Raw genomic sequence first — 15,347 nt, forward strand, 5'->3', positions numbered from 1 at the left:
GCATCCAGCAGCTTCCTCAGAAGATGAGTGTAACTGGGAGCTGCCTTGTCACCTCTGAGACCCCCAGGCTGTTCCCTTGCATTGTCCCCACTTGCTGGGGGAGAGCTGAGTGTGTGGGAGCCACCTGCATCCATTTGCTAACACATAGGCATGAGCCTGGCCGTGTCCCTGCTAGCAGAGGGAGCAGACCCCCCATCCAGTCCTCTTCCAGACTACTTTTTTGGAAGTCACCTTCGGGAAAGCATCCAGGAGCTTGCCAGGAGCTGCCTGCTGCTCCCCCAGCAGGGCCGGCTGGAGGGTTGTCTGGCTGGGAAGTGGCCGGGATAGGCTCTGCCTGCCCAGTGAGTGGCTGAAAGGGAGAATTTTATATTTGTATGGTGGATCCCATCCTCTGAGAGCAGAAGGACACAGCCAGGCGTCGGAGCACGTCCTGTGAAGAGCTGGACGCTGATTTTGAAAGCTTCTTCCCTGAGCCGGCGCCGGGCAGGCTGTGTGCCCCAAGCACAGCCAGCTCTGATCCCCCAGGCTTGGAGAGCACAGAAACATCCCCTTGGCCCCTGCCAGATTATAGTGGAATTAATCACACTGATTATATGCTACCAAAAAAGGAGGTGCTTTCTCTGTTCAGAGCTGCCTCAGACCTCCTACTTACAAGCAGCAGCTTAAAATTGCTGTTTTCTGCCTCATCATGTCTTGTCTCTGGGTTTTTCAGGAGCTGTAATAGTTTTGGATAAAAAGGCCAAGAATGACAGCAATCCCAGGCAGCTCAGCCTGCAGAGAAAGAGAGATAACGTGTGAGTGTGGGCAGGGAGGTGAATCATGGCCCCGGCGGAGTGGGATGTCATCCCAGGGAGAGAGGCTGAGCCACAGCAGCTCTGCACCCTCTTCCCTATCGCAGGGACCTGAACGGTGTTTCCAGCTCCCTGTCAAGTCACACTGTTGCCTGTATCAGTTGGGATTAATGCCCTGCGTTTAGTTCTTTCCCTGCAGCTACTCAAAGTGGTTTGTGTGTGTATGTATGTACATGTATACATATATCTCCTCCCTTCTAAGGGTCTCAGAAGAGCATTTCTATCACATTTTCATTGCACTTGTTGGTTACTCAGACTAAAGCTAGCCTTGTCTGTGTACTGCACCTCGTTTTAATGGGAAAGAATTGATCCTGATTTCATGACTGACAGTCCAAAAATTCCTCTCGAGTATTTTCACTGCAGGGGTGAGAACTGCATCTTTCCTCATTGGTTTCTGTCCTAAAACATGACCCAGAGACCAACCTGAGTCTGAAAAGGGCTCCTCAGACACCGCAAGACCACATTAAAGATTGTAATTCGTAGTGAATTGGTGCTTGAGGGCTGCAAATGCCTTATCTAACTGTCCACACAAAAGTATGTGGTTTTGAATGTGCAGCCAGCGTGTGCTCCATTACGCGCAGCGAGGGAGATATGGGAAGCTTGGCAAACTTGATACTGAGAGCATGGGGAAAGCAGCTCTCCGTAAGCCCTGGGTGGAACAAAGCAGCTGAATACACGGTGCTTCGCCCTCCCTTATTTTTAAGGTGCGATTTTGCTGTTTGAAGTCAGCTCCTTCCCGGACGGCGGGCAGCTGGGCTGTAAAGCCAGTCCTGCTTTTAGTGTAAAGATCACAGGGCGCCGAGCGCGAGGCATGTGAGGAATACGACAGCCGGCCAGCGAAATATCTCTGATAGCCCTGCAGCCCTAAGGAGCGAGGAGGAGATGTGCTGGGAAGGAGCAGAGAGGACTGGGGGAGCTGAGCGGAGAGGGAAGCAATAGCTCTACCAGTAAGAGTAGTCCCCTGGCCTGCAGTGAGTTAAGGAAAAGCCTTGGAAAAGAGATATTGTTTGCTGGAGAGGAGAGACATTTGGGGCAAAAAGTGTCTGGTGTGCTGGGAAGGGATGTGCTACCTCCGGTGAGGAGCAGCAGCTCAGGGCTGGTGGCAGCACAACAGCGTTCAGCCATCGTGTTGTTGTCCCCTTATGCTCCAAAGATGCCCACAGTCATGCTTTAGCCATTCCTCTGAGCTGGGTTTTCAGCGCTTCCCAACATGGTGACAAGGCCTCACTGCAGCATGTGAACATGCTCGTGTTTGCAATACACCAACCATGCTCCCTTGTGTGGCCACGTGCAACCTTCACACCTTAGCCTTTAACATCTCTGCCCCTTTCTGATTGAAAACCTGGTCTTTTCTCCTTGAGTGTGGGGGTTTGGGGTCAAGTGGGCAGGCTCTGAGTGCTGTGTTACACCAGATGGACTCATTTGACCTTGTTGCTGGACAGGATCCACTGCTCGAGCTGGACTTATCTCGGCTGGGATGGTGCTCACTGTTGTCCCCTCTTCTCTCCGCAGGACGGCTCATGCCAAAGCCAAGGCTGAAGGGTCTGAGCAGGCAGCTCAGGCGGCTAACAACGAGTCGGGCATAGCCAGGATGATGGCCAGGGAGCTCTCCCCAGACTTCTACCAGCCAGGTAAGACCACAGGCGTCTTCTAAGAGGGATTTTCCAATTTCCTTGGGGAAACTGTTCAAATGCTTCACCCGCTTTATAACTCCACAAGTTGCCCCCCAGTCTATCCTAAATCTTCTTTCATGCAAGTTCAGCCAGCCCCCTGCCCTGGATGATTTGCATGGCTGTTTTGCCTTTTGGAATATGTTACTATAGCCTGGAAGAAGAACCCACAGTCCCTCAACTTCCCCTCGTGTTTCTCCACACACTGAAGCCCTCCCAGCGCCAGGCAGGGCAGGCAGAGAGCTCGGGTCTGTTTGCAACGCTCCTGTAGATATACTCCTCGTGGCTTTTTCTTGGAACAGCTTTGCACATTGACTCACAGCACATACCCTGCGGGGCCCCACAGCGCACCAGGGTACGAACAGAGATTTTCACGGCTGTTTTACCTTTTGGAATATGTTACTATAGCCTGGAAGAAGAACCCACAGTCCCTCAACTTCCCCTCGTGTTTCTCCATGCACTGAAGCCCTCCCGGCACCAGGCAGGGCAGGCAGAGAGCTCGGGTCTGTTTGCAACGCTCCTGTAGATATACTCCTCGTGGCTTTTTCTTGGAACAGCTTTGCACATTGACTCACAGCACATACCCTGCGGGGCCCCACAGCGCACCAGGGTACGAACAGACTCGGCTAATTAGAGGCTGTAATATCCTATAAGAAATTTGCTAATGCAGAATACTACTTTCCTGATTCCTATTTATTTAGTAGCATCACTGCTGATTATTTGGCTGGGAAAACACTTGGGACCTTCCTTCTATGAGACCGAGCGCTGAGGATTAGTAGCTAGGAAGTGTAATATTAGAAGCAGCATTGTGAATACCATTACCTTTCCCTAGACCAAGCTAGCTAGAGATATGTTCTTCCTGAAAAGCTCTCCTTCCCAGAGGGGGAAGATAATAACAGAGCAGAAAATGAGGATCCAAGTGCCTACATTTCTATCCTGGTTTTCTTATAGTTTGGCTTTTTTACCTGGAATAAGTGCCCCCGTGGATGCTGAGGCAGGATCACAAGGGACCATCACAGCAGCAAACCTGGAGGTAGGAGCAGTGACTCCTGCTCAGCAAAATCTGATCCCTGCTCCTTCTCTGATTTCGGTGCCTCCAGGTCTTTGGTACTACACCCGGGCACAGGGCACTCGGTGGGAAAAGGGAATGGCTCACACCCGGTGCTTGGCCAGGGAGAGTCATGCTGGCAGATTTGCCTAAATTCCCTGTACTCCCACCTTGCCCTGCACCTCCTAGCTGGGGAGATGCCATGCTGGAGGGTTGCCCATTCCTCCCCACTGCCCAGCGAGGCTCATCGGAGCTGGCTTAGAGCAGGGAAACACCACGGGGCCCGGGCATGGGCGTAAGCCAGCGTGTGGCACTTCATTTAACAATAGCTAAACGTCGCTTGATCCTGACATAAGCCCCCCAGCTGCCTCTCACCGCTCCACATTCACCCTTTGCACACTGAGGGGGGTATTTATAGCTCAGAGGCAAAGGAAACTGGCATTCCTGATGGGAGTTTTTTTGACACGGAACCATAGAATAACGACGTCTATCTAGATTATTTTTTCCACCCATGGAAATTGAATAAGACAATTGAAACATTCTCTGCAAAGTGCCTGAAGCAGCCTGGCCTCTGCTCCTGGCTCCTCTGGAGCTGAATCCTCTTGTGACTTTTATGTAGGGCTTTGCTTGGGTCTTGGCCTCTCTCAGTGGCCTTGTAAGCTGCTGATGCATGTTTTTCTTCTATGATTCTTTTAAATCTCTAAATTCCCTAAGTACACACCAAGGGGAAATATCGCTTCTTGCACAGCTGCACCGTCAAGGAACAAACAGACAAAAGTCCACCCTTGGATTTTCCTAGGATTCAGAGCTGCTGCTTTTGGCATAGGGCAATCCTGCTCAGCAAGCCTCACCTCTCTAACGAGTATTTCGCCCCGGTTTTCATTTAGGATATCAACCTTAATAGCTTAGACCAGAGCAATGTAAGCCAAAGCCCTCGGTGAAGTGTTGTGCTGGGAAGTGAAGGTGGGGTGGGGAGGTGAAGAGGAGCAGAGCTGTGCAGTGTCCTCCAGGCAGCTGGGTTGGTGGTTTTTTTTTTTGGTGTGAATTACTGAGGAGAAGAAAGCAGCAGGGGAGAGCAAGGAGCCTGGAGCTGCAGGCAGCCTATTTTGAGGAGTCTGAACAACTGTTGAAACGGCTTCCAAATAATCCACTTGCAGCCAGAAATAAATGGCCCTGAATGGGTGGCCTGCTGATTGACAGGAGCGTGCAGGCAGGGCACAGCAGCTAAAATCAGTGCCCCCTCTCTCCCCACTGCCCCCTCCGAGCACAGGCATTGCCTGCGTGGGCTGGGGGTAGCAGCGTGCAAATCACACTGCTGATTTATTAGAGGGAAAGGAGCACCAGTCCCAATTTCCCAACCAGGCTCAAGTCTGCATCAGCCTTTAGGGTGGAGGAGACGAGGGGAGGAACCGCGTGGCAGCCGGAGGTGGTGTGGCTCCAGGGTCTGTGCCATTCAGGAGCACAGAGCAAGCTCTGTACATCCCCATCCCTCAGCATGGCTTGGACTCGGCAGAATGAGGCCAAAGCCACTTCCAGAAGCAGGTGCTTTGCTTTCAAACAAGCTGGTTTGGGACCTCACGTTGCCCATAAGGAATGTGCTCTTCTTGTTCTCACTGAGCATCGTGGTGACACCCAGGGACCCCTGTCCCAGCACGGGTCCCAGTGTGCAGAGCACTGTGCAGGGTTGCTATTCCAAAAGACGTTCCCAGTTGTTCAGTGGTGGGTTTTGCTCATCCAGCCAGCACAATGGGTGTCTTTGGTGTCAGGCTCTGGCTGACTTCCCCAGACCCTAGCTGGGCTGCAGTTTGCTTTGCAGACACAGCCTAAGGTTAACAAGAAGTAAAGATTCAATGAGGCATGAATAATTGAAGCAAGGGAAATGTTGCTAAGAGCTGACAAATCAGCGTGGGAGGTCAGGCCAGAATGAAAGCCGAAGCCCTGAGTCACCTTGTGTGATGGTGCCAGGTGATTTTGCTGGTGTTGCAGGGCTCGGTACAGAGAGGAGGGCTGAGAAACTGCTCCATGCATGAGAAACATGTTTTTCCCATCATGAGGGATGACAGGTAGATCATTTGGGGAACACCTGCCTTTCCCGAGGAGACTGGGCATCCTCTGCATCACTTGTGAAGGTCCCACATTATTAGACACTGAAGAAGCCACATGGAAGAGTTTGCCAGCCATTAAAAAAAAAAAAACAAACTTGGATGGGAGCTGTATAACCCACCTGTGTGACCACAAAAAATGCAGATTTTCACTCTTTCTTTACCCTCATCTGGAGCTCCCTGCCTGCCTTCAGCTCTTCCCAGCTGGACAGCGTAGGGTGGTGCTCAGAGCAGCCAGCTGCTCCTGGAGGAAATCCCTCCTGGAAGCAGGCTGTGGTTTGGGAGCATCTCCTCTCCCAACCTCCAGCCTGGACCCTCTCACAGTCATCCCCTAACCCATCAGGTCTGGGGGCACAGCTGTCATGGGTGCCTGATGGTGGCACAGAGCTTTTGGGGGCTGCCATCCCTCCAGCCCCCCGGGGCAGCTCCTCACACCAATCCCTCTCTCCGCAGGCCCGGAGTACCAGAAGCGGAAGCTGATGCAAGAGATCATGGAGAACGCCGAGCACACCGTCAACATGGAGGAGGAGGCACCGCGGCCTGAGGGCGCCCCTCCGGCCCCCACACCCCCCGAGAGCCCCCAGCTCCATGAGCAGGACGAGGCCCGCCGCCGGCCCAGCCCGCCCCCCAGCCCCGCCGCCACCCCTCCCGAGGCCAAGCGGGCCAAGGCGGCCCCTCGCCAGGATGGCAGCCTCCGGCCAGGCAGCTGGGCCGAGGCAGGCGGCCGGTCGGGCGGCGGGAGCCCTGTGCCCCCTGAGGGTGAGGGCCGGCCGGCCTCACGGGGCCGGGGCCGTTCTGCTGAGCAGATGGAGATCGGGCCGCTGCAGAGGATGGCGCGTGAGCCCGATGTCGAGCTCTTCAAGGGCTACCACAGCTACGCCGTCCGGACCTCCCCGGTTTCCCCCACCGAGGACTATGAGGAGGAGCCGCTCCCCGAGCCCGAGCCGCCCTCCCCGGAGCCCCGGGGGGAACCCCAGCGCCGGGGGGGCACCTCCACCCCACTGGAGGGGCGGGAGGAGAAGCCGGCGGCCAGGGTGGAGGCCAAGCCGGAGCCACCCCGGCCCAAGGAGCCGAAGCAGCGCCCCAGCCCCGAGCGCAGGGCCACTGGCCGGGCCGAGCCCGCTGCCAACAAGAAGACTGAGGCCAAGGCACCGGGGCGGACGGAGGCCAAGGCGGGGGCCAAGCGGGGCCCAGCCACGACAGCGGTGGCAGCGCAGGAGGCGGAGGAGTGTGAAGAGGTGATGTGGGGCAGCCCAGCAGGCACCTCTGGGAGCTGTCTTTCCTTATTTTTTTGGTTTACTTTTCCCCGTGGAGATCAGAAAGGGCACGGAGGGATGCAGAGCCCATGGTCCCTGGGTTGCAGCAGGCCCCAGGAGACTCTTTTCCAGATCCCAAAACCTGCTGAAGGAGTGTCTTGGTTTCCCCACTCCTGCTGCTTTCCCTGCCCCGGCCGCCTGGGATGGTGTTCTTAACCCTGTTATTTTAACTTCCTCTCTGCATCAGGGCAGATACGCTTTCAGACACTTCCCTATTTCAAAATTTGAGGAAAACAGGCATTTTGTGATACATTTTTTACACTTTTCTCCCCTTCTTTTCCCACCCCTTCACCAGCCAACATGGATCTGGAGAGGTAGGGGGGGAAATGTAGGGTAGGGAAGAAAAAGCTGAGTGCGGTTTCTTTTTCACCTGTTACTTTTACTCTTTTGCAGTAGGGGCACCTTATGAGCTAAACTGGTATTGAATCACCAGCTGATTTCCTGGGTGTTAAAATACAGAAATTCAATTTTACTGTTAGCGAATACAGGTGTAAAGCCAGACATTTTATTAGCCTGCTGCTTCTCATCTTGCAGCCCTTTGGACATGAACAGTTCCAATGCGACTTTAGAAGAGCACAGCTTGGAAGTATTTTGGTGTGAAATTAGAGCAATCTCATATGGATGCATTTGTTCATCTTAAAAATGTGGGCAATGTGGGTGGAGAAAGGAGTTGGGAGGAGCAGCTTGACATGGTCTTGGCAGTTTGTGTGCCTGTGGTCAGGGTCTCCTTTAATCTGCCTTAGCTTCAGAAGCCTGCTTTGGCCTCCTCACCAGGAGTTTGCAGGGGAGAATTAGTAATAGAGTTGATAGATATTCAACTTGTTTGAAATTCCAGCTGGCTGTTAAGTGCCAGATTTATGTGTGTAGGAAAGGGATGATTGTGGTATTTCTGAATAGCAGAATCAAGCTGTATCTGTTTCCTTGCCTGGAGCTATGGTGTATAATACTCTGTTTTGGGTTTTTCCTTCAGGGACCTAACACAATCGTGATCTGCATGGTCATCTTACTGAACATTGGTCTGGCCATCCTATTTGTACATTTTTTGACATGATGTGCCCTTCAGACAAGGTAAGAAGAGCAATGAGATTTTATCCTTAATTTGTATAAATCGCTGTGGATGTTTTAGGGTTGACTAGCTGCATTGCCAATGCAAATCCTTCACTGATGGATGCCCTGGTGATGAAAATGCATGGGCATTTATTCAGTAGATGCAATTACCTTGCGTTAAGTGTTGAGATTCTCAGTTTCTATTTGTCTGTTCTAAATTTGTGGAGTAATTTTAGTGAATAGTTCTTCACTCTATTCATAAAATGATCTCCTCAAAGTTAAAAGAATTGAACTGCGTTGATCAGATGCAATCCCATAGTATAGTTTTGCCTTCCCAGTTGGATGAACATGATTCGTGGAGTGAAACTTTCCGTGCAAGAATGTGTGATAATAAAGTTGAGATTTGTTTTCTGCAAGAAACACTTTCAATTTGCTGTTCCATGGCCGCTACTGCCAGGTGACCTGCACGTTGCAATAGTTCTTGTCATTCGGTCCAGCAAGAGGCCGGAACACAAAGAGAATGAGAAACTGTGAAATTTGCATCCCTAATTGTACTACTGCTAGTTCTGTTGCTGTTATTACATAGTTGTGTTACTAAAGGTAAAGATGAGCTGAGATATGTATCTGGCTAAGGTTAAACTGAAGCTCCCTCGGGTCTTCCACTTGAATTGAGATGAGGGTTTGCATTTGGATTTGGTGGCAATAAAATCTTGTGAGGTTTCTTGTGCCTGTGGGATACCTACACACAGGAATATGTCATGGATTTGCACAAGTTTTCTGTTGCCTTGGGCTCAAGTATCGCAAAAGAAACTCATCAAGGCTGAACCTGACCCTTGGGCCTCACATGAACGTAATGTGAGAGGCACCTCCCAAGCCCCCATGAGGGTATTGGGATGCCTTCCCGGGACCTCTTTGGGGATAGAACTGCTCTGCTGGGCACTGATTTCTGTCATGTTCTTAGTCCTCACTCAGACTGCACAGTTGAAAGCCTTGCAGGCAGCCGCGATTACGTGTTGGTCGTGTGTTTTTCTCTCCCTTGACTCTCGCATTCATCTGTGTCTGGGACAGGCATTGCTGCTGATGGAGACCACAGACCCTGGCGGGGATTAAATCTCAGCCACCTGGAAACACCTAAGAGGAGGACTTGAGATCCCAAGGTTGCACTGCAAACATCAACCTCAAACGAAAGTGCCTGAAGATCAGCTCAGTCTCCTTGCTCCCAAGCTGTGGCTGGCCTCTGCAATCTACCAAGGAAAAGCCAGGGTTTCTGCAATTCAGCCTCCTTCTCTTCTTTGTATAAAAAAGCAGTTGCCTTAAATTATTCTCACCAAAGTCATCAACTGTCCTGTCATGCCAGGGATGAGGGATTTATCTGTAGCTGTAGGAAAACGAGTGAGAAGGTCTCCGTGCACACTGATGTGTTTTCTAACTCCCTTGGTTGACTCATTGTCAGAGATTTCCCAAAGAATGTCATCCATGGCATGGAGACGAAGCAATACACAGCAACCAAAATGACTCACGGGAGCCATGCCATGGCTAGGGGTGGACAGCATCGCCCTCCATGCTCTGAAGTCATCCAAAGGGATGAACGATAAGTCTTTCCCCGTCGCCTGGAGTTTTTTTTCCGTGTATGAAGGACTGAGAGGGGGAGCAAGTTGAAATTGGGCTTGTTGAAGTGTAACCGGAGTCCTGCCCATGCCTGCTGACGCGCCACGGACGGGGACTGCGTGGTGGGGTGTGAGGGGCTGCCTGATCCGAGGCTGTGCATGCGTGAGGGGGGTGCCACGGAGGGGAGATGGTGCCCGTTTCGGGACCACATGCCATCCGAGCGCTCTCCTGCCACCAGCAATGCTCTGCTCAGAAGTGTCTTGCAGTGAGGGACTTCCCACTGTAACGGGAAAGGGAGTAGGTGTGCTGAATTTGAATTACCCCTTTTTTTTCTATGAAAATGGTGTGAGTTACAGCAAAAAGGAGGTACTTAACTGAAAAATACCTCTACACGCCCGCAGGTTCCTTCCCTGGGTGCACTGGGCTGCAGGGGGGCTCCTGTGCTCTTTCATTGCAACAGAGTGAACAGTTTTCCAGCCAGAGGATGCAGGGTGGCTGTTGTGGGAGAGATTATGTTATTTCCAAAAGGAAAAAGGTGCAGAGACCTGAGTGACTCCAGTGTATTTGGGTGTTAGGCTCAAAAATACGCAGCAGCTGGATTTTCAGCAGTGGTAGAGTACAGAGGGGCAATTCTAGCTATTCTTGTGTGCAAGGCCTAGAGACCTGGGTGATTTGCACTGGTTCTTCCCAAAGCTGCAACAGAGAGTGACCTTTGGAAGATGTTTCCACCATGATCTGCTCTGATCCTTAGCCATGTGAGCTTAGAAAGTCAGCACAGATGAAGTTACAGTTTAGTTTGAAGCTGAGTGCTTGGACATGTTTCTTCCTTCTCTTAAGAGCAATATGTATTTTCTATCCCTGTTTAAGATAATCGGAAATGTTATTTATAGTTGGTTGTGCACTCTGTGTATCCTGAAGTCCCACAGCACAGGACTGGGTGGGAAAACCTGAGGGACTGGAAAGAATGGGGATTTAAACGATGGTCAAAGAGAAAACCAGATGCCCAGTCTGCTCTAAAGGTCAGTCTGAAAGGATTTGAGAGACAGGTTAGCAGACAGGCAGGGGTTTACACTGACTGGAGACACAGGGCAAAACCTGCCTAATTTATCTGCTCTAATTATGTCATAAGAGAGTGAGAATAATTCAGTACTTTTCTTTGTGAACCAAGTTTATTTTTTAACCTTATTCAGCTCAGGAACGTTGCCACAGTAGCAAATACATGGTGTTAACTGTGGGAGAAGTGAATGTGATCCCTTCCTAAAAGCCATGTGGCTGTACCAGTCCTGAGAAAGCTGTGCAGCATCATCTACACTTCCACAGAGCATAGTTTAGTAGCAGTTTGCTTCCTTTCTTTTTTTTCTTTTTTTTTTCCTTTTCTTAAGTATAAATGTATTGCAAACCCCAGGCTCTGCTGCCTTTGACGTTTTATCTCCGTTTGCTGACACTCACTTGCCAGCTCTGCGGTTTTAACTGCTTTTATTAACAACCAAGAAAATTTCCGTTGAGAGACCTGAGGGGCTTTTATTTATCACTAAGCACAAAAATGGATCTTTTACAACAGTGCTAAGGTAATTCCCCCTGCCTCATTGTTTTTTTAATGCATGTGATGTGCACTGGGTAATGTGCTTTCCTCCTAGTAATCTTCTGAGAAAAGTAGGTAGATTTGCTTTTATGTGACGTATAAATATATCCATATTGCACTGAGATATGGATATATATACATATATATAGCCCCTTAGGGATTTCGTTTTCTTAGATGCAAAAATAACAGATTTACCTCAAACTGCATGCTTTCAAAACTGACTAGGATATTGTGTTATACTTTTCAGGTCTTACAAAGATGCAGATACATTTCACTCTTCACACAAAAATACCTTCATCACAGATTTTGCAAGCTGTTTACTACAATCTGTGTACTACTGTCCCGAGTTTTCTGTCGGTTGTTCTGCTGGATTACGTGCAATAATAAACAGTTATCTGCTCACTGTATCCATGTGGATCTTTGCAAGGGAATCTCCAGGTTTCTTTCCAGGTTGACATGTTCGCTACAGTCTTAAAGGAGAGTTCATCAACACGTGGTGCAGAATTTAATAGGTGGCATCTTGATGGTTTTTAGCTTTTTCCCAGTGTCTATTTCAAAATCTTGCATTTTTTGATGGTGGGGAGTACTTTGCAAAGATAATTGTTTTCACTTACTGCTTTTTAAAAGTTTAGTGCCGGGTGTTTGAGGACACCCTCCAGCTCTCTGAGCAAGCTCTGTGTGCTACTATCACGCTGGCCTCCTCCAGAGGGCTAGCAGGAAAGGCAGCTCGCTGGCCCGCAGCCTACCCAGGCAATGCAGACAGCCGCTGACAGGTCCCTTCCCTGCCTCCAGACCCCAGGGCTCCTGCCAAATTTCTTCCAAGCTGTGCATTGCTGCCAGCTCCTCTGCCACCACGGTCCTTCTGGGTTTGGGGAGGACTGATTCTCCCTCACCTGGGGCCCGTCCTCTCACTCAGCCCCTCAAAACGGGAAAAGTAAGAGGAAATCCAGGCATGAGGGACAGGGAAATGGCAGTTGGGGGAAGAGTGATTTGCAGGGGAGGAGAACAGAGCAGAGCCCAGCACCAGCCAGGGGCAGCGGGGCCCGGGGGCCTGAGGAATCCAGAGTAGCTGAAACCTTCAATCCCTTTTCTATTTCTGGAGTGTCTCACATGAGCAAAGCCGGGCTGCGCAGAGGGGCTGGCGAGACGCAGGCTCATCCTCCACGGGCAGCAGGGGGTCCCCCAGCTTCTGCAGAACACACGGGGTCTGGTGGGGGAAGATTTCATGTTGTGGTAGAGAGTTAAGGAGCTGAGTTCGGTGAAAATGATGGTTTTACTCTCCTCTGGGCTTGTCTTGCTTCTGGTACGGGAGGAACCAGCAGCGTCTCATTCATCCAGTCCCTGGGAGGAGGCTGGGGGCAGCGGTGTAACCAGAGCCCTTTGCACCTCATAAATCTTAGGCTGATGAATGGAGCAGATCTTTGGCCCCCGTGCGGCAGAGGCAGCAGGGAGGGAGGTGGATCTGCTGCTAAAGCAATGACGTATTGCTTCAAAAATATTAATAAAGGCAAAATGAAAAGTCTGGCCCCTTCCCCAGGGTAGGGGGAATGGGGCTGGGTCTCTGCCTCTGGAACTGCTGGTTTCTGGGTTAACGTCCCCCCCACTGCTCCCAGCCGAGTGTCCCCGGGTGCGGGCAGGGAGGGAGGTGTCCGATATGTGAGAAGCAGGATAAAGGCACTGGTCTGATCCTGTGACCGACGGGCAGCAGCCTTAGCCTCCACCGGTGGGAGGGAAGGTGCAATCTGAGCCCCGGTGTCCTTTCAGCATGACCTGCCCAGGCATCCCAGGGATGACCATGCCACCCTCCACCGTCCTTGTGGGACATCAAGGGTCATAGGAGCAAGCCCCTCTCTTGGCCTTCATCTTTGCACAAGGGGAAGGGCCAGAGGTGGCCCCGGCAGCAAGTAGGGGCTCCTTTCTGGGCCAGGAGCTGGGAACTGGGCTGGCTCCGTGGCACTGCCTTCCTGGAGGAAGCCAAAGTGAGCCCTGGGAGCATTAATGCAACCAGGAATAGCCGCCCTTAGCAACTCCAGCAAAATGTTTTCTCACACCTGGCCACAGCTTAGCCCTCAGCCCCAGCTTCAAAAGCTCTGGGTTTCCCCTCCTGCCTGGCCAAGCCAAGGGCACACTATGCCTGGTTTAGGACTGGCAGCAAAGGGCTCCATGGTGGCCTCCCGCTCCTGTCCTCTTCTGCCAGAGAGACTGGCACTGCATGGATGGAAAAAGTTGCTTTTATTTTATTTCCTCTGAGCAGCCACCCACACTGTGCCCGCGAGGATAGACAGGATCAGCTGCCGAGGGAGGATAACGGGCCCTTGCTGATCATCTCAGAATCACATTAGCACCAGGAACACCCCATGACCTTCTCCTTGAGAGGGGAAAGCTTTTACAGGCTTCTCAGCTTGTGGCTTCAGGTGTTCCTTTTCAGAGGAGCAGCAAGCGGCCACTGGTGCACCTACAGCATCCCCTGTCTCTATAGAAACAGCACACTCAGAGCACAGTTCACAAGGTGGGTATTAAAGAAAATTCAGCAATTATAAAGCACAGATTGTCCTTAATACTTTTGCCCATCACCCACGGCACAGGGGACCCGTGGCATTGCAGTCACGTTCCCCATGATAGCTGGGAAAGCGTCCCTGATTTGGGGCACAGGCAATGCCATCAGTGGCCTCTCATCAGGATCTGCATTCAAATCCCAGTAGGGCAGAAATAGGCAGGGCTGGTTAATTGCTAAACTGGGAGCATTTTAGTAAATTAGAATCATGGCAAGCTTTGATCCACTCTGCATCCCAGCACGCAACCCCCAGTAGATGCCTTGGTTTGAAGAGCACTGGGGAGCAACCTCTGAGAGAACAGAGAGGAGGCAGGTCCTGGGGCAATGCTGCCCAAAGAGCCCTCCAGGGGCTTTGGGAAACATGGAGTGCAAAATAAATAAATAATTGCTGAGTGCTTACATTACTATTGCTGCAGGACTATTCTCCAGGCTTTATTAGCCGCTCCTTAATTGGGGTCTGCTTGAACTAACTGGTTCAAAGAAGCAGCCAGGGGCCAGAGCAGATTGAAAAGGGGCTGTGTTGAAGTCATTCTCTAACAGGTGGTCTACCCAATCTTGCGTCTGAAAAATTTAAGCAGTTGCTCAGCATCCTCTTCAGTGACCCGAGTTTTACTAATATGAAGGTACTACTATTTTAATTTTAATAACGTGCTCTTTGCAGGATGGTACCAGAGAGCAGGAGCCAAGCTCTAATAGGCTGCTCTGGTTGCAGGGAGGTGCTGGGTGTCCTCGTGGCCTTTTTGTCCCTTCTTTAGGGAATTGCTGGTGTTTTGTGGGTCACTCTCTAATGTGGTCCTGGGGTGGGCTGGCTCCGGGGTCACTGGCCAGCATCTCAGCAGAGAGGCTCTCCCAAAGAGCCATCAGCATGGCCGTGCTCTCCTCCAGCACGGGCTGGCATGGGTGCTAAATTTCCCTATTGAAAGCACATTTTCCACCTCCTAAATCTAGAGATGAGGTAAGAAGACAACCTGACTGGGGCTTAATCTGAAGATCTTGGTAAGTTATTTAAATTTCTGTGTTTTGCAGGAATATATAGCCCTTGCTGAGGACCCATTTGTGTACTCTGTAGAGGTGATTGTTCCATTACTATCACCAGTGCTGCACTGGGACCAGCCAGATTCAGGTAAGCATGCTGGATGTGGTGTCTCCTACACTGGAGGTCTCTGATGAATGCCCTGAGCTTCAGCCAACCCATGGTTCTCCCAGCCCATAAACCTCCCTCATCCTTCTCCCATCAGCCCTTCCCCAAGCCACTACCTCCTCTGTCCCCCTCCCTGTCCTGCTCACAAATTCATCCCGCTCCCCAGGGCTCTGCAGCAAAGCCAGGTCTCCCCTCTCCTGCCAGGGGACTTGTTTGCTCTGTAATTGAAGAAAGCAGATGGCATTTTACCAGGTCAACAAGCACTGGGAGGGCTTTAATTAAGAAACTAACAGGTTAGATCAAATTGAGGAGTGTCTTCAATGTGGTAAGTTATTTAGGAGTAATAGATTCTCTATTTGTTGGTGTATTTACAAACTTGCAGCCTATGCTAACGCTGTTGAGAGTAAAGAAATGCTGAGGGTAAAATG

At 51.1% G+C, this 15,347-nt stretch overlaps 1 protein-coding gene across 1 annotated transcript in view; it reads left to right on the forward strand.

Moving 5' to 3' along the window:
• Positions 1-11,631, forward strand: part of LOC106889088 (junctophilin-2-like) — a 38,067-nt gene extending 26,436 nt beyond the window's left edge. Inside the window, exons 4-7 of the mRNA XM_014943814.1 lie at positions 2,364-2,482; positions 6,125-6,909; positions 7,958-8,055; positions 9,103-11,631. Of these exons, the coding sequence (XP_014799300.1) occupies positions 2,364-2,482; positions 6,125-6,909; positions 7,958-8,038 (985 nt within the window). The 3' untranslated portion in view covers positions 8,039-8,055; positions 9,103-11,631. The remainder of the gene's footprint in view (positions 1-2,363; positions 2,483-6,124; positions 6,910-7,957; positions 8,056-9,102) is intronic.
• Positions 11,632-15,347: the final 3,716 nt, after the last annotated feature.

This window comes from Calidris pugnax, unplaced genomic scaffold (genome assembly GCF_001431845.1).
Source record: "Calidris pugnax isolate Ruff unplaced genomic scaffold, ASM143184v1 scaffold118, whole genome shotgun sequence".
Taxonomy (NCBI): domain Eukaryota; kingdom Metazoa; phylum Chordata; class Aves; order Charadriiformes; family Scolopacidae; genus Calidris; species Calidris pugnax.